At 41.4% G+C, this 24,491-nt stretch overlaps 1 protein-coding gene across 2 annotated transcripts in view; it reads right to left on the bottom strand.

Moving 5' to 3' along the window:
* LOC100538525 (deubiquitinase DESI2-like) overlaps nt 1-24,491 on the bottom strand; it is a 52,161-nt gene that overhangs the window by 13,465 nt on the left and 14,205 nt on the right. For both annotated transcript variants that reach the window (XM_010711518.3, XM_031553568.1), the window contains exons 2-4: nt 5,542-5,614; nt 4,154-4,247; nt 3,005-3,146 (exon numbers count right to left, since the gene is read on the bottom strand). In XM_010711518.3, the coding sequence (XP_010709820.1) occupies nt 3,005-3,146; nt 4,154-4,247; nt 5,542-5,614 (309 nt within the window). The remainder of the gene's footprint in view (nt 1-3,004; nt 3,147-4,153; nt 4,248-5,541; nt 5,615-24,491) is intronic.

The following is a 24,491-nucleotide window of genomic DNA, read 5'->3' as shown; positions in this document are numbered from 1 at the left end:
AGTAATCCAGCATACAAGACAGGATACTCATGCACAAAGCAGGAATGTGACTTGCCTGGCATTAGTCAGGAGGCTCAGAACAACCTTCTCCTGAACTCACCACACTGCTTATGCCCCAGGCACGTTTATTCTGCCAAACAAAGCTTCTAACATCCTTTCTTTTAATTCTTTGAATACTTGTTCCCATTTTCTGCTTTTAACTGCTGCATAACGTAGCTGTGCATAAATAAATGCTAATTAATATTATTATTACTCCTGCACAGAAGGAGAGCATGAAAGGATAATACAAACACCAAGACTAGTCTCAGCATTGGTTTAGAGCACAGATCTCAGTTCTTTTTTATATATTTTGTGATGATGTATTTCCATAGTCTTGAGAGCCATGTGTCATACAGTTAATGCATTCTGCTCACCTTAACCAGCTGTAGGTTCTGCCTTGGAACTCTACATGTAGCTGGTTGGTTTTTTGTTTTGTTGTGTGTTTTTTTTTTAATGGGAACTACAAAAACAAAATAAAGCACTAGGGCTGCAAAGTTAAGCAAGCATTCAGATGTTGGGAAATAAGAATAGAAACTTGCTTTTAGTTCGAGAGGTTCTGTCTCATCAGATTTCAAGAAATCTTCAACCATTTGGTCAGAACTGTCCTGAACTAAGCTATGCTACTTCTCTCACATCTAGCTCTAAAACAGAGTGATTGTCAAATTAGTGCACTTACAAGAAAGGATGGAGACATCTGTCATAAGGTAGCCACATGTAGTTCTAGTATTGCTGACTGAGACACGTTGAATGGCTTTGACTTCTTATTGTCTTAATACTGACTATTTAAGATTTTTAGGCCTCTTTTTCTTTATCTTGATGCTAGAGACCATCCAGGGCCTCCTACTCCTAGACCCGTAGTGTACCTCCTCTATTTTTGCATTTTTAATAGTTTAGACAAGGGTAATGAGCACAATCTTATGTGAAGAGCAGCAAAATAATCCTGCTTGCATATGAAGGATTTATTAAATTGACCTTTTGAGTTCTGTGGTGGTCAGATCGTGCTGTTAATATTTTAGATGGATTTCCCACCTTGATTTACCCATTTTATATGAGTAATGAAGAGGATGAGAGCAGAAATGTCAGAACTAGCTATTTAGGCTTTTATTTTATTATCTGGGTGTGTTAAGGGGCAGCAACAAGTCCACACATATGGGTATGCTTAATCTGTTAAGAAAGTGAATGTAGGAAAACCTAACCCTAAATTCCATTCCTGATAAGGTGTTCACTGAAGGTTTACTTCACCTTCACTACAAATCTTAAACTTTAAAATATGCTATTAGTTTTCTATTAACATCTGTCTTGTTTGACTTACATTTCAAAGGTTGGATAAGGAAAGGACAGTAAAAGGTTTGCTGATGTGTTCCAGCAGAATCAAGGGAAAAGGGCTTTGAGCTTATGACTTGGACATGAGACAGAGTTTTTACATGTCAAAGTATATAATAAGCAATGGCCTTATTTCACTGCTGCACGTAAAGCTTTTTTTAGCTTTCACTAATAATCATACAGCTTTCTCCTAGGTTTCCTTCAAAATATTTGTTTGCATTTTGTTTTAATAATCTGTAAAATTTCTGTGGTAATTTAATGATTTGATTCCAAAACAGTAGTTCAGACAACTCACTGATTTGTCACTCTACTGCTTGAAACTCATTCTGTACCGATACAATTTCTCCTTGCTTATTTTAATAAGACAGCATTTACTGAATGGACTCATGTCATTTTCCCTTCCAATAACTAGCAAAGATGAAATCAATTAAGAACTGGTTTTCCTAAGAGCGTATGCGAGTCCCTCACAAATTAATTGCTGGTTCTCAGATTCATTAGAGGTTTTCTTAAAACAAAACAAAACAAAAAAACATCATGCATGTTTTGTTGTTGTTGTTGTTGGTTTTTTTTCTTTACAGACTCATCTCACTTAGGATCCGTAGTGGACCTTGTTTGGAGATGAATGGTCACGTGTAGCAAAAGAAATTATTGGACTCTTGCTCTGTATAATGAAGAAAGGTGAGAGATTTGCAGTGACTGAGGATGGGGACACCAGAAAATGAAGTGAAAGTTTTGCAGTTAAAGTAGTTGAACTCAGTAAAAAAAGTTTCTATCCTTGTATTTGCCATACAATTCCTGCAGAAAACACAGAAACAGGGTCTTGATTTTGGATAGGAGGTCACTTGCACTTTCTGTTTCTTATTTCTTTTCTGGCACTGGTCAAGATCCTGAATTCAGATTTACACAAGTGCTGAATACACATGCCTTAATGAAACATTAACTTTGAACATCTCAGCGGGGAATGGAGGAAATGCAACTTTCCCTCAGAATTGTAGGATCTTGGTCAATTGAAAAGTGGAATATCCCAAATTAACAGAAGTTCAGGATAAATTTGCACTTTTCCATGCTTCAGTTCTCTGAGCAGAAATAACAGCTCTCTTACAATACAGTGTTTTTGGCAAAGTGGAGATGTATAATCATCAAAGAAGTCTGAGAAAAAATCAATGCTTAAAAAAAAAAAAAGCATTCTAAATAGTGCACACTAAAGAAAAAATGGAACACTCACTTCTTGAATACTGCAATATTTTGTTAGCAGAACACTTAACCCATTTTTATTCATTTTCAGATCACGGAGGGTTGTTTATGCTTTTGCTATTAAAATGATAGAAGTTTGAGTGCTGGCCAGGTTTGTCTTTGCAATTTCTGCTCTGCAGCCTATTCAGTGAGCTTCAATGCAGGAAGTCCAAGTCTTACAGGAAGTTTAAACCAAACCAGTAATAAACCTGCTGCATCTCTACCTCCTAACCCTTTCTTTTCGAACATCAACAGGCTGTCAAAAACATTAAGGGCTGAGACAGGAGATTTGACTCTTGACTCTGACTTGGCAAGATGTTCTGATCCTATTTCCCCTTCTGTAAGCACTACTACAGATCTGAAACAGCAAAAAATAAAAAAGAGAGAGAAAGAAAATAGCTGTGCCCACCTCAGCCAAAGCAGCAGAGAAATGGTTACAGTTCTTGTGCATCAGGTGGTATGCATTGCCTTTGTATTCTTTGCCCAGCTCTTCCATAATTTTATCCACATCCTCTTCTGTGAAGTCTGTGGTACCCAGTGCAATGGATTCTCTAGTAAAAACAAAGCACAACATGGAAAGCTACAATGAAGAGAATGATACATCACCAGGGAAGAGGAAATGATAAGGCAATGGCAAGAAGGCCAGGTGTAAGTCATTGACACGCATATCTGGGGCTATCAGACAGATTCTTACTAACAAAATAGCATGCTAATATCCTCAAGTTTATCCGTAAAGCAGATTATAGCACAGGAGCAGTCCCCCAGAGCCTTCTGCTCACCACCAGGGACATCTCAGTTCTTGCGGTCTGCTTGTTTCCCCCTATGCCCATAGCTGCTCAGTAGAAAATTGCAGTAGGACAGTGGAGATCATTTTCCCATGATAGAGATATTTTCCATGGTGTGGACCAGAAAGGAGCAGACAGAGCTTTATGTGGGAACATATTGCTTCCCTCAGTATTCACTCAGTAGTGCTTGTTCTTCTAAAGTCCGCAGCATCTCCCAGTGTAAACCCACAGACTGTGAAAGTCAAATCCCATCTTCTGTGGGCAGTTCCTTGAACCACAGCCCCAAAGCCAGAGCACCTTGAACAACACCTTAGTGAAGTATCCTCTCAGACTCCTCTAGTAAGCTGGTCTGTCTTTTGTGACAGTGTAACTATAAACACTAGAGATGATTTCTGCAATATCCATAACTTGGTGATGCTCATAAAAAGAGTAGTTTTTTATTTCCCCATGTGCTGGCTCTGTATAACACAGTTATTTCCATTCTTGCTGATAGGTAAAACCAGCAGCACGGAAAGCAAAGAAAATGGGAAGAGAGAACTACATTGATTTATAACTATACTTTTAAACCCTTCTAAACACACTTCAGCACCACTCCTCGTTTGGTGTACAGTTTTATCTGCCATCAAGAACCCCTGCGGAGCTCCGTTTGAACAAGGATCATGTAAAGGAGGCAGTGAGAGTGCTAATGAGAAAGAAGGGGGGGAAAGGACCTCCCTGCTCTCCCTGCAGAGACAGCTACTAGCAGGGAAAGAAAATGTAAAAAGGGCCCTTACTTGAATTTAAAGGTCTCGCCAAGCTCTACCGCACTGCCAGGTGTGATCTCGAAAATCCCACTGAAAGGGTAGGGATGCCCTCCATAGGCAAACTCTGACAAGGAAAGAAAACAGACAGACTGTGAGTAATCGAATGAACTCTGTGTCAGGATGGCAGCTGTCTTCAAAGCTCAGCATCAGCACCAGGGGCTGGGCAATTGCCAAAATCAGCTTCAGTCAGCCTCTGAAAGACATTTTCTCTGCCCAGTTACCTAGCAGCCTGAGGATACCCTCAAAGCCTCAGCTCCAGAGCAGGCTCCATCAATGCTAATACTACTGGTTGCACTGCTAATTAGTACCTAGCACTGCTAATTAGTACCTAGCACTGCTAATCTACTTCTCAATGCCAGAAAAGCTCGCTGGATCCACCTCTTTGTGCCTGTCCAGGTGGTTTCCTGTCAGTATAAAGTTGTGTGGCAGAGGCATCTGGAAATACTATGAGAGGCTGTCAGCAGCGATACTGAGCTGGGAGAAGCCTTTCCTAGAGTACAAAGAAATCTGTCCTCTTCTTCCAGAGGGATTTGCAGGCAGCTATGAGGAATTCTTTGCTGAAAAAAAACAAGCTAATTACCCTCTGCTGCCTTAGCGTGTGGGTTGAGCCTGGAGGCCCCTCCATGTTATATGGGCCAACTCACATGGCCTATGAAAGCTGCAGTGCTTGAGACAGAACACAGCACCCCCAGCAATTTATCTGCAACATGGCACTAGCTAAAAATACCACGAGTAAGATAATTTCAGTCACTCCCATTTAACGCTGTCTGAAGGGGGAAACAGAAAGTCCGTGATGCTGGCCTGTCCTTTGGCTTCATTTTGCTGCGTCTCTTCTCACAGACACCTTGACCGCATCCCTTGGGTGCTCTACTCAGCTTCAAACCACTTGGAAGAATTCTTGCAAAATATTTTTTAATTTCAAAACTTACAGACCGTAGACACTCATAAAGAACTAACACAAAGCTGGTTTACCCTGACACAGAATTAGCACAAACTTTCCTTATACAGGTTTCAATACAGCTACTGATCCATCGCTCTTCCCCCACCCCAGACTTTCCTTTCCTTCACTGCAGGTTCTACCAATTTGATTGGTCCTTGCTGCTATTCTGCTACATGCCTGCACAAGCTATAGAGTCTGGAATTACACATTAAAGATCAGAAGAGCTACTTGGTTCATGGTAGAACTGCACAAGTTCTAGTTGGACTACCCAACAGATTAAAACAGAACTGGCTGAGTTTTTCACTGCTCAAAACATTCTTGCTAAAAACTATAAATTTTGGATTCTTTTCCATATCAGACCAGCCACACTGTTTTTTTCCCCATGTACTGCAGATAATAAAAAGGAAATACTTCATACCTCTGCCGTAGATCTCAATACCAGAATGGAAGACACCAATGCCCAAGGTAGAGGTGTATTCATTTATCCAGTACTACAGGAAGAAAAAAAGTCATATTTGGAATTATTAGCAGGAAAGAAACACACAGTCTTGCCCTAGGGCATCCCTCCATCTCCCTTCCTCAAGGCAACTTCTCTTTAGGACAAGAAATATTTTTGTAATGTTTCTGAGACAAATTGTGTCTCTTTATAGAGCAACAGCAGTGGGCACCTTGTTTATACAGCTGACTGGGATTACTTCTCCAAGACATGCTGATCTAATCCTTGCCATATAAGGCATTTTCCTATATTAAGATACAAACAGACCTGAACCTTCATAAACCTGGCTCCAATAGAACGTGGTCATTCATCTTTCTCCTCATTTAAATATCTTTCTTTTTTTCTTTTTTTCTTTTTTTTTTTTCAGATTCACTTCTCTTTATCTTCAAGATCTTGAACAGCTTGAGTTAAAGCACTCCCAGATATTTTCTGCACACTATTTTACTTCACTTCCCAACATCTTCTGCAAGTTTTAGGCATGTTTATTTGGGCAACCAGATTTTGGAGACAAATCCATTTCTCCTGTATGTCAGAGGAGCACCACTTAGTAGTTACCTACATCATCAGTAATTGCTTTTTAGGAAAAAAAGGAGTTCTGAACATACCAGTCAACATTTTGCTCAGAGGCACATCACACTATCAAGCACTGTTTTGGAAGAGACTGAAGTCTGGCTGTTCCAAAATCAGGAGCAAGGCAATCACAACATTACCCAACTCCGAGACAGATTTTCAAGAGGAGTTGTTAAGCGATTGCTGCTTTGGAGTCCAGCTCTTCCCCATTAAATATAGAGCAGAGGAGCACCACAGCACACATGCACCACTCCTCCGCCAGCACTGCTCAGGGCCTGTTTCCACCACACCGTGAAGGACAGTGCAGACATCCAGAATTAGCTTAGCTGGGGCTTGTTTGGAGCGGGAAGCTGTGCAGCCATGCCAGGGCAGTGCTGCACTGGAGATAATGAGCCCTGTTCAGTGCAAGTATTTATTAGGTTTGCTGCAGAGCTGTGCTGCTGCAGAAATGATGTTTTCAGGCAATGAGTGGAAATTGCCAGTGCCTGGTGTATTTACAGTTCACTTACAGTTAGCATGCAGTGAAAACGCATCTCTAGTAAATCTCAGCAATGCAATTCCGATTGTAATCAAGCACTGCAAGGAAAGAGAGTGGTGTTCACTCGTCTCTCTGTACAATGATGAGACAGGTTCATTAAGTGAAAATTCTCTTATGGGTCAGGTAGCAGCTTCTGGAAGAGCCACGATGATCTGCAGCATCCCTGGTGCCTGGCGACACAGAGTTGCCACATGATGAACAGAACCCTCTGCTCTCAGGCAGCCTGAGGTTTGGCACTCTCCATCTACCTCCTGCACTCTGCTTTCTTATGTATTTTTGATGACTGCCTTGAATGCAGTTACTGTAAATCACCTGGAAATGCTTTCTGCACAACCATTGCTACTCTGGAAAAACACAGTAGCTTTGATGTGAAAAGTGCTGCCCCCAGCCTGACTTGACATGGGGTTGGTTAGTATTGATACCTTACACTGTGCTCCCCAAAATTCTTGCTTCTGGCAGTACAGCACCCTCCTTTCCTTCCAGCAAGTCCTGTAATACTTCTTGTTCTTTGAGTTTTAGTATCATAGATCATGTATTAGTGCAGGACGCCTGACCCAAGCTGGACTCCTTCCCACTGCTCTCTTCAATTTTTATAGAACCTCTATTTATCTCATCACTGAATTATGCAAACTCTTGGGTCTAGACACACCAGAGCACTAAACCAGAGCTAGACCAAGCAGCCCTCAGTATCTGCCAGCTGAGATGAGACATGAGCAGTGCGTCCTCTTCTTGAGCAGTGCGCCTGGTGTTTGGGGATACATGTCCCCTTGTTTTCTGCTGTCTTTCTCCACAGACCTTTGTCTCCCTGGCCACTGCAGGAGGGATACCCCTGCTCCTACCATGGAAGGAGATGCATATGGGAGGAATCCATATGACACCAGTCACAACTGCTAAGTAGCCCAAGACCATCTCACATGGGCAGCGAGGGCATGCCTTCAATTCAGTTCTTTCATCTCCCAGTCTCATGGATTAATACCTCAGGCTCTCAGATAGCATCAGTAAGAGTCAGAAAAACATTGGTTTCTGCAGTCCCACAGTAACTGCTTCCAGAGGGTAAGGTAAGTAGGTTACTTTCTCCCTCAGGCTGAGCTATTGGCTCACAGCAATAATACAAGTGCAACACACCTGGGTCACACCAGCTGCTTTGCTTACAGGAGTAACTAATAAGATCTTTTCAAATCAGAAATGTTCTTGCATATTACCTAGTCAGGTTATCCACAGAGGCCATGCTGGATCTGGCTTATGCATTTCAAATAAAGAATTTAAATTGAAATCCACTTTCAAATATAGTTTTCCCTTCTTCCTTGTTAAAGTCCATGTTGCATCCAAACAAATAAGCAAACAAAGAAGAAAAATAATGCACTAAATACAACTGCCTCATATGAGCAGAGCATTGTCATGTCACAAGCCCATCCCGTCCCCCACCTGCCTGCACCATTCTTGTTCCCAGCATGGCCATAGCCCCAGAACAACCCCTGCCCAACCGAGAGCACTGAGACAGGCTGCAGACAGCAGGACAGCTAGTGAGAGTGCTCCACCAAAGGGGAAGGGAGAAGAACAGAAGTATTTCTCTGCTGATGCCAGGTGCTGAAGGATTACAGCCATAACACAGACTTTTCTGTATTTAAATGATGTGTTTTTTAGTACGAAACCTTTTCTTGAACAATTATGGACAGAACTGTGACAACCTCAGCCACACTTGAATTTCAACCAAGCAAAAACACTTGTTTAATGTTTTCTTTCAAATAGCCTTAATAACGCAGGGGTGTTATTGAAGTGTGATTTGATCTGCATCTTAGATAATACTGAAGATTTTTATTTGCAGTCAACTATTATCAAGACCAAAATGCAAAGCAGCTCTGAATCATTGCTGCTGTCCTCAGCTCACCCCTATCTCCAGGGTACTGCAGAATGTGCCTCCAGTGTACGACTGAACATGCAGCAACCACTGCCTGGCACTGGGGCACAGCCCACGGCTTGTCTCACGAGGAAGCTACGGTAAAGTGAACGTCAGTCACTTGCAGAGCTGGAAAAGAGAATCCAAGCCAGATTTGAAAGCCAGTTTGTAGACATAAGCACAAGCCAGCCTCCAAAGGCTTTGCAGTTCTGAGCATAAGAATAGCAGCAACAGTCAGCAAATACTCATCTCTTGAGTAAATTGGCTATTGCTTAGATTTAAAAAATAAAATAAAAAAATCTGCAGCCTGTTCTGAGCCAGATGAAAGAGCTGGGGGATTGAATTCAGCAGGATCTTAAAGGGACTTGTGATTCATATCTGCATTGCATGCTGCCTGCAAAATCACGCTCTAAAGCCTATACAGAAGGACTTGGAGCATTCTATCTTATTTCCATCACAAACCAAGACAAAGAACAGCTCAGAAGGGAAGAGAGGCAAGGATGACGGCAAACCAGACTACAGCTGCTTCAGAAAAGCAGGAGACAGCCCAGGAATCAAATTCAAACCCAGAGAGGAACCTCTTCCCATTTGAATTTTGCAGTGTATCAGTTAAGATATTTTAATGCGGGTTTCTGATGATGTAGAACTTGGAATTTTCCAGTTTTTATTCAAGCCATCACTGATTTCATGGTTGGTTTGCTTCAGTGATCTAAATGTCTGGTGAGATAGCTTAGATTCTGGGAGATGCTCTGAGTCAGTTGTTATGTTATCCACTTTATTCATCTTTACTCCTCAGAAATAGAAGTGAAAGTCTTACTGGGATGGTAAACCATATCTCATACTTGTAGATAAGAAACTATAGAGCTTCATTATGCTTCTGTTAGTTTGATTTGAAGAAGCAGATAGTGCAGTACTTGCAGATAATGCCACCCTTTGACTTTCCAGAACATGAGTTCTTAGGAACCGCTACCGGAAACATAGGTTTCCAGAAAGGAGAGACTCATCCATATCCCAGTAACTTCAATCTTCGGTTGATAGCATACTATAACATCAAAGTTTTTATCACTAGTTTTCTCTTTATCTGCCCTATTTCAGACCATTATTTTCCATGACATCATCAGATTCTTTCCAGCACTCCTGTACCAAGCAGCCCAACCTAACTAGCTCCCCTGAGACTGGAGACAAGACTGTCCATAGGACAGGGCAGCTGGCTCACTGCAGAAGAGAGCCTTGACTTGTCAGATCCCAGTGCAGGACACCCAGGGCTCTAGTTGCTACTGGTATGCTCCATGAAAGGAGTCTGATCAACAAGAAGCATTTCTTCTTTCCTCTGCCTTTATTAGATACACCATGTAGCCTTTTCCTGGTGTTGTAGTGCTTGGCCCTGCCATTACCTTACCTAGGCAACTTCAGGAAAACATGCAACGGAGTGTGAATAGTCATAAATGTACTGGTCAGTCATATATCAAATACCAGAAAAATTAATCTGTGCCATTTTTAAGCTCAAGCCAAAAGCCAGTATTAAACAGAACATCTGATTGATGCAGGAGACCTGCCAGAGAGCAATAAAGTGGTACCTTGGCACTATTTTCTGACATGTATTGATCCAGATCTGAGAGATGAGAGCACAAACAACAAAGCTACAGAGGAGGCTAGAGAACATCATTTTAGGAAATCCATGAGTGAAATCTGAGCCCTATAAGGCCAGATACAAATGCTCAGCAACTTCAAAAGAGTTTCAGCTTCCCCCTGTGAAATTTTCTAAACCAAAATCTAGAATCTTGGGCCTGCAGAGGTGGAAGGAAAGAGCCTAAAACAGCTCACAGAACATTCTCTGAATAATGGCTGCAGTAGTGAAGAAAGCATTATCTCAACTGTAGACATGAAGAACAGCAGGCTTCCTATAGATCTTTGTCAAGGCATTTTAGTCATATTACAGCAGTATTCACTTATGTCCCACAGCCCCAAGCATGCACACAGCTCTGCTAATATGTCCAAGTCCTTCTGCTCTTCATTCCTTCTGGCCCAGAGCTCTAGTAATAAAAAAAAATAATAACTATTCATGTGGAATGACAATTATACAGCATGGCTGCTGTAAGTTTTCTTTGGCAATTGGATGAGACCCAAGCTCATTTCAGTGTGACCTATGTCTCTTTTGCACTCACTTCACCAGAGGGTCAAGGTTTTTATATTAACCAAATCTAAAATGCTATTTCTCTAATACACTGTGAATACAGATTAAGCATAAAAGGATTTAAATGCATGCACGCAGAACAGCAACTGAAGAAGCAGCTTAACAGGATATTGAGAAGAAGAGCGATGACAGAAACCTGTCTTGGTACTTTATACCTGGGAAAAGCTGTCTCAATAGGTGCTAACCCTGTAGAACTCACAGAATATGACTCTTCTCAGTTGGAAGATCACCTTCTATGCCATGCTCTCTTTGTTGCTGGCAAAAGGGATCTATTTTAGTCAGGTATGCTAACTTCACTTAAATGCCAGACAGCGTTAAAGAAACATAATACTGCAATAAGCAGTTCTCTTACAAACCAAACCCACAGATCAGTCTCCAGTTGTGATAGGTAATAGCAGGCAAATCTCAAGAAAAACAGTTCATAGAGAGCAGTCGCTGGCACCTTTGTGAACAACCAGTGGCAGAACTGATCAAAGCCTGGGAACTCCAGGGTTTCCTACAGGAGAGCAACCGAGTGCAGAGAAGACTAGCAGCCTCAGTGCAGCTGGAGAGCTTGATGTGGCACATAGATGGAGGGTCATATGTGAGAAGACTCCACTTTTTAGAAGAACTGGCTGGAGGTACCTCAGGAGCAGGGTCACACTGCAGAAAGAAAAATGCAAGGCACCTCTTTGTGCACCTGACCACTCCAGTGCATTTTGGTTGAAAGGGGTTTAAACTTCCTAGCCTGGCCCTTCTCAGCTTCTGTTGAGGGCAGTTTCCCACTCTTCTTGGTAATACATCTCAGTAAACAGGGAATCTTCCAGACAATTACAGCCTGAATTTACAGTTTATAATGCTAAATGTATTCCTCCTACAACCCCATAAAATGCTAAGCTAAGAGAAGAGACAAAGCAACACAACACATCAGATTGGTCTTTTGCCAGCACAGCATCACCTGCACTCTGGGGAGGTAAGACAGACTAGACACCTACAGGACTGTGAGAGCCACCTGTCATAAGCAGCTCTTCTATTTTTCAGCCAGGCTCTGCTCAAGATTCCTTTCCTCTCAAGCTAGTTTAAATACATTCTTTAGCTGTTTCTTCAGGAGGAATTTCTTTGAAGCTTGCTGTGGTTTTTCAGACTTCATGATACATTTATGAATTGCCTGATGCATGAACCAATGCTAAAATCTTAGCAATCATGGAACATAAAGGGCTTATTTCTGTGGCTTCTGAACTCCGCATGTGGATTAAAAACTGATGTTGCTGCTGAGGGAGAGTTGGAAATCTACTTATGCTTCAATGTTGTGACGTAATGTGATTTTACTGGAAGAACAGCAGGACAGAATAACATTAATCATGCTGCAGAAAGGAAACAACGTGCATTTCAGCTGTTAACTTCTGGGTAGATTCCAAACATTATACACTTAAAATTATGAAAAAAATTAGCTGTGAGAATGAGATACCTTCAGTATTTCCACTTACCACTTCATCCTACAAAAGGGTAGGCATAGTCCTGGCTCAACATACTAACATCACTTGAAGAGTCTTACAGTCGTCAACTTTCTCCATTGCTACTCCACTTTCCACCCTATTGCACTGATGGCATGCATCGTCCTGAGCAGAGCTTCTTTCCTGCAGCCATACCAGAGAGAAAGCTCACCCCTGGGTAACCTTTCCCTCAAGCTGTACACAATTGTAACCTGCTGCTCAGATGGTGGCCGATCTGGCAAGATCTGCATTAAATGCAGCCAACTCCTGTTGGACATAGTGAACATTCATCCAACTAGTGTTTTGGAACTTGATCGGGGACCTGCCTTTCCAGTGGGGAGAGAGGGCAGCTAGCTGGCTAGATCAAGCAACCGTTTTCTGTCCCTGCAGAATGAACATCCCCGTGTCTTCTGCTGCTTGCAGGTTCACACAGAAGCTAGCAGGAGTCAACTCACAAGATCAAGGGTTTGTCACAGCAGTCATGACACCAATAGCTCAGTTTGGGCATCTGCGTTCATAACATGATGTTTGTAGTAAATCATTTGTGCCATTCGAGAAGCAATATGCCCTTTTCCCAACCTCTACCTGCTTCCCTTAACCTCAGTTTTGAGTATGCCTGAAAGAGGCCAGGGTGGGTTTGCATGCATCTGATGGAAGCACTGAAAGGGTTGTTGCTGGGAATGGGTGCACTCAATAACCCTTGCAGAAAGGCTATCCCTGCTATTGCACATCACTTCACATGCTCCATCTCCTTAGTTCTGAGAACCTCCCTGTGCAATCAATCTCAAGAATATGAAGCTAGAAGGAAAAAAATGAGTCCATTTGTAGGATTATAGTGAAGTATTTTAACTCCTGGGTTAGCCTTAAAACTCTGCCCCTCTTGCAGTATACCACTGAGTGTTAGTAAAGTCACTGCTTCAAGTAATACAGTCTATATGGTTGGAATTAGGTCCATTCTCAGTCTTAGGGCAGCCATATTTTTGAACATATTTTCTGATAAAGCTCTTATGCACAGTGAATCCCCTGCTTCGGAGATGTACCTCATTTGCTGTCTGAGTACAAACCAAGTTCACAGCATAAAGGGAACTGAACTCTCTTCAAAAGGGTAGATGTGATGTACATAAGTTGTACAAAGTATTTGTTCACATGCTAGAATTATTCTCATGTTGCAGGACTGAATTAGTTGCTGTATGACTCACACATATTAGTCATTTTCCACTTGGACAAAAGAAAGTGAGGTTAGAAGGGGGAAAAATGCAAGAAATACACCTGGAGAACTTGTGTGTGCTATGAACTCAGCTAAGTGCCAGTACCTTTCCCTGAGATGCATTCACAATGACAAATTGAGAAGTTTTCAGAAAGAACAGCTAAGTGATCACAGACTGACTTAAGAGAATTAATACAAAAGAGTTAATAGCTTGGCAAGGCAATGACTACAAATGAGAAATTTGCAAACATTTGACATGAATTATGCAAGAAGACTTTTGAAGAATGGTACAAAAGAATTCAAGTAGGAGTATCGCACTCAGTTTAAAATGAAGTGAGACTTAAGCTAACTATTCTTGAGTTTTCTGGCAGTAGGAAAGCACAAGAATGATTTGTATTACAGAAAGCTACATCAAGAAAGTGTTAGTGTGCCAGTGCATGACGAACTTTGAACGGCCTGAAACATTTTACACTGCTAGTATCTAGGAAGCTATTAACATTCTCAGCTGAGCATATTTAGATCCTGCATACCCATGTGCATTGGAAGCCCTCAGCACAATCCATGGGCTATGTCAGGTTTCCCAAAGAACATATTAGCTGACTTGTGCAAAACCACAGGGAGATTAATAACCTACAGTCCAGCTCACCACAAGGTCACTGAAGTGCAGACTGTAGAACTATCAGACAAGTCATGGCCAACATAGAGCCAGCAGCATGGTCTCAGGGCTCTGTGCTTCACCTTTCCATCAGCAGCTTTCCTCAAGAGCCGGCACATTCAAGAGGCTGCCCATCTCTGTAGTTCTTCACCACCTCTGTCCAAAAGCTAGTCCTGTCTTGACAGGCAATAGTACAGAAGGAAAAGTGACATTTAGTGCATCCTTTGAAAATGTGGTCTCCAATCTATATATCAAGTTTGCTTAGACCCAAATATCTGTCTTTGTTGGGAAAACCAGGCCATAGGTAACACACACCCTGAGCTCTCCATACAGCAGCTAATTGTCAGACACCTGCAGCTTGGCTCTGAAGTGCTAAAATGCACAGTGACTCTCTGCTCTGGCGGATTTGTAGCAGGAATTTGAACTTCAGCCTGTCACATCCAAGATGAACACCATAATCACTAACTATAGCTTCTCCACCAATTTGATGTATGTGCACGTAAACAGGTCTATCAGGACAGAAAGAGATCCATGCCACCATATAAACAGGCAGTTAAGGATTCTCTGCCAGAGGCTCTCACCCTACTCAGGTACCTGAATTTCTCTCCTTTAGTGGCCAAGTATTCATACAACACTGATTCTTCTGCTCTGTCCTGTTCTCCCTGAGGGTGCTTCTGCCTAGCCAGAGCACATATACTTGTGATGGCGCGCCAACTGCCCATGTCTGACCAAGTAGGGCAGATTTTCTTGAATCTTCATTTCTTATACACTCTCCATCCATTAGTAATTCAAGAATGAACTACTGTTCAGCAGGATCCAGTTCATGGGTACAGCCATCAGAGCCTCTTGGAGCCCTTCTGCACAAATGATGATTCTTTCAGTTATTCTCTGACATTTACCCAGACAGCCAAATCATCCAAACATACTCAATCCTCATTTCGTATCAACAGCTTTGCTTATTTACAAGACTACCATCATTTTTGCATTATAGCTTACTCCATTAATATTTTTCACTAAGGACAACACGTATCTCCTAGATACATGAAGCAGTGACGTCTGCTCTCTTTACACTAAGAAAGTAGTTAAAGCAACTTCTGACTTCTGCTAAGTTCTTATATGGATAACTACTCAGAGAAGGTTGAGATAACAAGGTCCTTGTAAACTACAGCCATCACAAAGGGACAAGAAGTCTCTTCATAATGTCACCAAAGAGCCAGGAACACCTCAGGCAGTAAAGTAAGCAGACCTTTTGTTCCATTCCTTTAATAAAAAATACAACAGCATAGTACTTTCTACCTGTTTTGCAGAGACTCAAGGGAGACAGCAGACAACTTCAAAGGAATCTGCTGGCTGGCAGGCTAAGATTTGTTAGACAAATGCTGACTTCTTCAGCAGTAAGGGGTTAAAAAGAAAAGGTACATCAACTTTAAAATAAAGAAAATTATTGCCCAAAAGAAATCAGGAAAAATATCTTAGTTTCAAATAGGAGACCGAAGTGCGTTCATACATCCATAGACAAACCACTGAAGGACTGTATGGACAATCCCATAGGCAGGATGTCAAAAAAGGACACGAGATTCATACTCTGCTGTAAGTCTGCAGACATAGACTTCACCTTGGAGTTTCTAATGGCAATAGCAGCACCTCACAGCCAGGAGTTACACCTACTACTGGTGAATATGGATCCCTATGGGCAATAAAGTAACCATTAAAAACATACAAAACAAACAAACACAAAAACAAAACATCCTCTAGATCTCCTACCCATGCAAGTGCTGTGTAAGGCCAAAAATCAAGTTCAGTGTTTACATGCCATACAGACCTGTAAATTCTCATTCTGACCTTCTCATCCACTTGCCAGGAGCAATGGTGCCTGGCCCGTGACTCAGCAGCAGCAGCAATGTTAGAAGACTGGGGTGTGGGCTGCTTGCGCTGAAGGAAGCCATACTCCCTGCTGGCTTTGGTGGAACACTTTCAAAATATCTCACTATGCCCATGATAGAAATTGGCTGGGTGCCATTAACATTAATTTGCTATTGCAAAAATCAATATTTATCTCTAAGCTTCTAAGAAAGGAATCTGTTCTCCAGCATGGACGGGGGAAACCCTTTCACTGTGCGAGCTGAGATTTTTCCTGGAGAGGTTCCAGGGGCCATGCCTAGTTGGCAGTGTTTCTAACCATCTTTGCTTAGGAAAATACAGGGAAACAGCTTTCCTAGCAAGTGCCTTGTCCTTTTTTCCTATGCTGCTTTGTCCTGTCTTGCATAAGACTCTTCAAATGCAGTGACAGTTTCAAACTGTGCCTCATCTCTCTGCATTGTCTTTTCCTACAAGAGAAAGGATATGGGTACATTTGTTCCATAATCATAAAGTCTCTGTCTGCATCACAATTATTGAAGAAGTGCATTGCAGTGACACTTCCATATTAAAATTTAAGGGATAAAGCGGAAGCCAGGGAACTCAGCCATAGCAGTGATGAAACGTCGCTGTGCTATGGGAATTCAAATATACCTTTCCCAAAAGGCCAGTTCCCTCTGCTTTGAAAAAGACTATAAAAGAGCAGAGCAAAGAACATTTCCTCACGAAGGTCACTGTCTAAAAAAATGGGTTGCCACGTAACCTAGTCTAATGTCACACTGGTTTTTGGAATACTTATCTACTACAAAAACCACGAAACTGATAGCAAAGTAGCAAGCAGAAAAGTGCATATAGAAACTCCTTTATAACTCATGACCAAATGGCTCCAAACTGGGTAATTTTAGCACTATTTAGAATGACTGAAAACAACACCAGCCACTAATACTGTAGGAAGTCTGAGTAATCATTTCTAATTGGTGACACTCAGCTTTGGATGCTGCCAAACAGCTTTGAGGATACTTTATCCCCCATACGAAGATGCAAGAGAATGATTAATACATGCAGCATGCCGTGATAGTTGGGAAAAAAATTAAAAAGCTGTGGGAGTTTCTTAATGACTCTGATGCAGGATGCTGTACTCTGGTTTGCTTGAGGGCTACAGGGGATTTATTTTTCTTCAAGGATTCCCACTGTCTTTATTTAATAAGCAGCAGTGGATGTGTGGCTCTAATGCCATTTAATCGTGATCCATTATCAAAAGATGGGAATGACAGATAGTCCCAGAGCTTAGCAACAAATATTCAGCATTTATTACTATGAAGACACTGTTTTGGGTGAAAATCATGTAATTTCAGGTTGAAACATGGGCATCTGCATGGCCCTCCAGTGGGACAGCCTCTGTGATTGTTTCTCACGAGAGTACAGCCCCATGCACAGGCACAACCATGTCACATGTGCAGCTTCTTTGGAAAACACTAAACCTGTCCTCTCTCCTCCCTCCAAACATCACAGCATTTGTGAGACCAGTGTTGAAATATCATTCAGGCTGCTTTAAGTAATTCCATCTGTTGGGTATGGTAAAAACGTTAGACTTGTGCCAAAACAACTTCTATGCTAGTGCACTGTGCATATGCCTAGAAGACCTGAAAGGACCATGCAATTCAGCGAGCTGGTTTTTCCATGGACACACATCTCATAGTACCTGTACATCTGAAACACAAATGGTGAGATCAAGGATTGAAGGGGAAATGCAGGATAAGGAAACAGATCAGGAAGATCAAGGAGAATAGTTTGCCTTATGTAATAAATTTCATCAGGAATATTCCACCTCACTCTCCCAGTTTTATTTCTCTATCAAAGTCCATTAGATACTACAATTGCATTTTGGCTTCTATTTATTTTAGTTAAAAGGGAAATGGTTGTATATCTGTACCACAGCAGGCAAATGGTACCATCTGCCAGATTCCTCAGAGGTCTGCCAAAAAATTTTCCTGCATGCAGAGTAGACAGCTAATCTGAACTGTGGCCAGGCTAATACAGGAGAACAGGGTAAACACTGTAAATGCCTCATCTAGCTCACAACATCCTCTAGTATCAAAGACATCTGCTCTCAGATTAAAGTCTCCCTATGATTTACTTCTTTCGAGAACCATCTAGATGCTCAGATACTTATTACTGAAAAAACAAGGCCTTACTCTGAGCCAGCTGACGAGGATCCACAGCTCTCAAAAGCAAACTAACTCATTCCTAGGAGTGAAGCAGAACACTCCCATTTTGATTAGTACTAAAAATAAAGACCCATGCAATTAATAATAGGTCACTAAACTCAATAGACAAGTTCTGTGAGTACTCAAAAATGCTGCCCTGACAGGCAGAGACCTGAGAAAATACCACTCTTTCTAAAGCGATCCACTGGCTCTATGCAATGTTCAGACAGTAAGGCAGGAGAACACAAGCAGAACTCCACACAACCAGAACCCAGAGAGATGCGGACATAACTCTCACAAAAGATGAAGGAGATTGTGCAGCAGATGTGGATCTCATTTCTTTCACTAAATCTGTAAGTTAATTATCTTGTAGACCGAGAGAAAAATGAAGATTTTTAATCCTATATGATAGGGAAATATCTGGACACTGCAGGAATGAAAGTCATTGAAGTGATGAACGGATAGATTTGAGACCATTCAGTTCCCACTCAATTTATCTACCTTCTCCCGAGTTAGATGAATGCATGTAAGAGGTAAACAGATTTGTCAAACAAATAAGATCAGCAGCCCAGATGCTGTATTTCATCTTATGGTAAACCTTTTTTTTGCGCTATGAAATGTAAGCTTGGTATCATTTATATAACTCCTTTTACTGTTCTTTCCCTTTACACTTCAGAATATTTCTCAGCTTCTCTGCCAGAGAAAAAGATCCAAACAATTTTAAAAAAGTAATCCATATAAAACTTCAGAGAGGGAACAAAGGTGTAACTGACAGGACACTACAACCAAAGGAATGTTTGAATCTGTGGAAGTTTTCTTCTTCCAAATGGTTAAGTCTACTCAAGCTAATAAACCAATCCTTGTTTGCATGCATCCTATCAAATCTAGTTAAAAAGTAGCTTGTGATCTCTTTGGAGCTAGAACTCTCTTGTTCCACTTTCTACGTCTTCATGAAATACAGTGAAAATCAGTTCATAGCTGGGTCTCATAGTCACTGTCAAATAATTTATCAACAGCAGGTGAAGGCAGATACCAGCATTAAGCAGGAGAGTGTTAACTCATCCAACTGAAGAAGTTAAAACTTGCACAAAAAATGGTATATATTTGTTCACATGTACAAACACACATAGAATTGCACCAGAAAAGTGAAGGATTAGAGAACAGCAGCTAACAGTAAGAAAACATGCCCAGAGTTCAAAGTCAGCCACAGCTAGACTGACAGTCAGCCTCCTCTCACATACATTTTAGTAATAAAATCTAGAATCACATCCAGTATTGCATCAAAGCTGCAGCACTATATAATTGTCCTTGGCAAGTTTCTTTAAGGGAACAATTTTCTCCTAACCATAACTCCTCCACAGTGCAGTCACTTCCACAGGAGTGCTGCTGAATCTCTAGAAATGCTTGTGCTGTGTCAATGGTTAGCCTGCTCAAAGGCCAGCAGCCTTCAGCAATGAAAATACAAACAAAGCACTTTTCTCAACTTTTTCCCAGCTTACTGTATCCTCAAAGGTATATTTGTACACTGTGAGCCATAAGAATAAGTACACAGCTTGGTTTTCTACCCTTCAACAGCAGTAACTTCCAGGTAACCAAGCATGAAAACAGTTCTAGATGTATAAATACAGGCCACCAATGTATCTTCCTCTCTTTGGAAAAAAAAAAAAAAGAAAGAAAAGAAAAGAAATACAGCTGACTGCACTTTTTTATTTCATACAGTCTTGTAGCCATGGTTGTTATCTCACTCCAACACTAATGTCAGTGGGGTTTGAGCAGTTGTGTTTGTATCTTCTTGGCTTTCCTTTCCAATTCAGTGTTAGCAAGGCACAGACTCTTCATTTGTCAGATGGTCATTCATTTGTCAGGTCAAAGATAAAGGATAAGAGCAAGACCAGTTCGATGCTGAATCATTGCATTCGTGCCAATTCTAAAGAAATTCTCCCTCAGAGAAAAAGAATACCAACTACATTCAACAGAAGAGTGAGATGGAAAACAACATGCTTCACATCATAAGCAGGCGTTGGGAAGATGTCTGAAGTAAACAGGAATGAGTGCTGAGTTTTAAAGTTTTAATTCAGTATTGATCTTTAATACTGAGGACACTTCAAACAAGTTCTTTGGAGCATAGAATCATTCACCATTGTAACACTCAAGTTTCAGTTCAAATCCAGTCACACAAAATATTTAGATAACATGAACCCATACATTATGGGGTTAGAAAACTTCTAAATATGCAGAGCTCTTTTACTGACCCAAATTGCTTCATCCAAATTGTCTCAGAATGGGGGGTTTTTAACAGCAAATAAAGACTCTTACAGCTTTTAGACAGACCTGAAGAAGGTAAGGATAGCCTCTCCAGTAACATCCTTCCTTCGACACATCAGAGAAGTCTGTAGGGCCAAGCAATAGCAAAGCTGTAAAACAGAGAACTTAAAACTGATATGCTTATTGCAAAGAAACTAAATAAAATCTTTGCATCAGAGCTTTCTTGTTTCTACTAAAGTAAAACTGGTGATATCCCCGTGCCTGAACCTCCCACTTTTATTTTTGCAGAAAGAGTAGGAAGAGCGAGGAAACCAGAAGAGGCTCTGTTTAAAGTTGACACAGACGAGTACATGATATGAACAGACAAAAATCAGCCCTGAAGAATTCCAGGGACAAAACATTACACATGCAAAAGTTTCAGAGGAACTATAAAGACAGAAGAGTAAAACAAGGACATTAGTAATTATCCTGGGCACCCTCTCTCCTGTAAAGCATCTTTGGAATCAAACACTAGAAGACAGCAACTGTAGTACCAATCTTTAAGCTGAGGACTGCTCAAGAACCAGTGAACAACACATCCGTGAACTGGACATCTGGTCCAGATGAACTAACAGAAGCTATAATAAAGGATATAATTAACAGATCAATACAAATGATTGTTTGAGTAAGGGTTAACATAATTTCTGTAAGGGGAGTTCCATGAAATCCACTTTGTGATATTCTTTGGAAAAATCAGTGAATGTCGAGAAAGCAATGATCTTACTGAGATGGCTAACTGTAATTTCTAAAAAAAAAATTATGACATTCTTCATACAGCTAGTCAAGAGACAAAGGAATAGAATAGGGTTCTGCAGGTGGCATGAAAAATGTAGATAGAAACTGACGAGTCACTGTCAGCTACAAGATCCATCAAAAGAAGCCAGTGGCAGTCATTTCAGGGCAGGGTAGTTGGTAGGGGGGCTTTTCACAATAGAGAGCAGACCTGCCAACTTCCTAGTAAAGGAGGGTTTATGCATCTGCTCAAGAGAACCGAAAGGAAGAAAGAGCCATGGGTCATAAACTCTGAGTTAGCCAGAAATGTTATATGCTTGTTCTGCTCTGTTTCCAGCAATGGCAAGAACAACAATCTTGGACTAGATGAACCCTTGTCCTGAGCCAGTTTGGCCATTCATGTGTTCATGTGTTCTCCTCTACATAAACAGTAATGAAAACATAGGAAAAAAAAAAGAAGAAGAAAAGAAAAAGAAAGAAAGAAAAAAGCAAACCTCTTGAAAGTGAGTTCTCATATTATAACATATTATAAAAAGGAGCAAAATTTTATTTCCCAAAAGAGAGAAAAAGATAAAGAGGAGATCTATTTCAAACTCCTCTCTGAAAGACTCAGGGAAAGCCTTATGAACTGCTGGAAGATAGTCTGTCTCACTCTTTGATAGTTGGGATACAGTTTAAGCAATGGTTTTGAGATTACATGGTAATTGCCCAATTAGCTCTTGCACGCAAAAGGGATTCTCTTGCATTTATCCATATCCAGCAAGGCAGAAATCCAAAGCTTTCTGCCCACTGTGGATTTGCTCTTCCATTTCATTAGGATTAATTTCTCCACCACCCACACGATTCTCTGAATCTCTTCCTCCCCTCCCTGCCCCTGTGCCACCTGTCAAAGTTATAAAGATGATTGGTGTTCTTAAAAGCAGCACAGAGCATCTTTATCCCCCTATTTACTGACAGATGCTCTCTCCCCTCCTTTGCTAGACTACTTCTTTCCAAAGGCCTACAGTCTGTCAAGCCATCCACAGAGCATAAATGTGCATGCAGTATTTAAACACACCCTCTCCAGTAACCCCAGTGTGTAATGCAACTGTATCCCAATCCCCCAAATCCTAGGTTGCTTTCTATTTTGACAAGTTTCAGGTGAAACACAAAACCACTTTCAAATCTAGTAGCCATCAAATTAAAAGATAATCTGTATAAACTGGCCAGCATAATGACTTCAGGCTGACCCAAAGCAATCTTTTTTGCTTCTAAAGCAGAAGATGAGTTTGGGTAGATTAACATACATGCAAATCCTGTTGCCTAGCCATTGGGCAAAACTAGGACTGACTGATTCTCCTCATCTCTTTCTATTTCAGTCCAAGGCTTATACAGGGTCATGGGAAATAAGTGGGGCATTAATTCTTCTAGCTCTGGCTCATCTACCCCTGTATATTAAGTGATATCTTTTCAGAAAAGCCTCTTGAATTATATTACCAGAGCTGTTCTGTAAGTTAATTAGTCTGGAAAGAACCATCTTTGATCCTGTTGGTGTCACAGTACAACACGAAGTCCTAGGAGTTTTCTTTCAAATTGGAATCATGATAGCAATACAGAGCCTGCGGTTTCAGAAACTATCTGAAATCCATCAAAAGAAAGCACGGATAAACTGGGAAGCCTCAATAAAATGCTTAGCATGGAGACATCTGTCACAATCCTTAAAAAGAAATCAGAGTACTTTCAGCAGCCACAGCTGGACAAAAGGAAGAACAGTCTCACAAACATAACGCTGAATCAAATCCCAAGAGACAGCACAGCGGCGAGACACCGAAGCATTAGACAAGCCATTCTCTCTGCATGCTAGCTCCTCAGCTGTGGGATGAGGATAACAGCTTTTTTCTTTTCCAGGGAAGCACTGGGAAGTACGGTAGAGAAGACAGAAAGGATCATATGCCAGGGTTGAAAAGACTAAGCAGATCTCCTGGGCACCCTCCTGTTCCAGCACCTGCAACAGCAGCACAACACAAATATTTAAAACTGCTTTAAACTGGAAAGTATCAGCAGCAACCCCAGAGCACAGAACTGCTCACAGGGAACTAATGTATCCTAGCAAGACAGAGTACATGGCCCTCTGCTCTACATTATTTTCTTACTCACTGCACATCTGCAACAATACCAGTATGTTGCAACATGTATATCTGCAATTTGCACACCATCGTTTCAGATTGCCTGTGCTTTCCTAGCATAATTAAATGAATAGCAAATTGAATGACATCTTCCACTCCTTCTTACTTTGCTCTCCCATTCCTTCTGTACATGCTACAGCAAAACACTCCCTCTGATTCAGATTTCAGCTGTCACAAAGCCAGCAGCGTTCTCCTAGGAAGCCTGGGCGCTAATGACAGAAACAGCAGCTGCCTCTAAACACTTCATCTGCCCTATGCAATCAAAGGCCAGTAAAAGCAAAGGCCAGGAGCAGGTGCATGGGTTGATTGATTAAAAACATCCCCAGGTAGGAGGCAAGGACAGGGGAGATCATCCCACGCACACAAAAGTCAGGGGCAGCCAGTGAGGTGGCAGGAGCTGGGCTGTACCAAGAAGCCCACTCACTCAGGCAGATCCCATCAGCAGGCCTCCTGCCTACCTCCCAGATACCCTGCTGCTGGTTGCCCTTCCTTCAACCCAGACCAAGCAGTTACATCTCACATTCCAAGCAGCAGTTTGGGTTTAACTCCTTTGGCATCCCACAATCATCTCTACCGACCCCAACAAGAGCACTCTTTCCCTTCCCCTGAGAGTATGACGGGGGGGGGGGCTGGGGGAAGGAGGGGGATGAAACTAGAACTATAGTTTTGGTCTTTCTTTCTCAAAATCCAGTGCTTTAGTCAAAATGAAGGTTTGGCTGTTCTCGGCTAGGGTCCAAGGACATGCTTCGTTGGCAGCATTACACGATCTATTTAGAGGTTTTGATTCCCACACGTTCAAAGCACTTGTACTTTTCACAAAAACATAGTGGTGTCATTGAACATGATGTTATGTTTGAACTGAAGAAAGGAAAAACACACCTCTCCCCTTCTATTATTACACACAAATTTGAGTTTGTCTGCTATCATGATATCTTAGGAGAGAATGAAATATGAGTAAAGTCTACCCTAGCTTTGCTAATCAGTGACAATCCATCACTGATTCACTGAGAAAAAAAAACATGTGAGATTTGCCATCGCTTATTTCACTCTGCATAAAGGCATCCTGGGAAAGAC

The sequence above is a fragment of the Meleagris gallopavo genome, chromosome 5 (genome assembly GCF_000146605.3).
Source record: "Meleagris gallopavo isolate NT-WF06-2002-E0010 breed Aviagen turkey brand Nicholas breeding stock chromosome 5, Turkey_5.1, whole genome shotgun sequence".
Lineage (NCBI taxonomy): Eukaryota > Metazoa > Chordata > Aves > Galliformes > Phasianidae > Meleagris > Meleagris gallopavo.
This window is presented reverse-complemented; position numbering and strand designations above follow the sequence as displayed.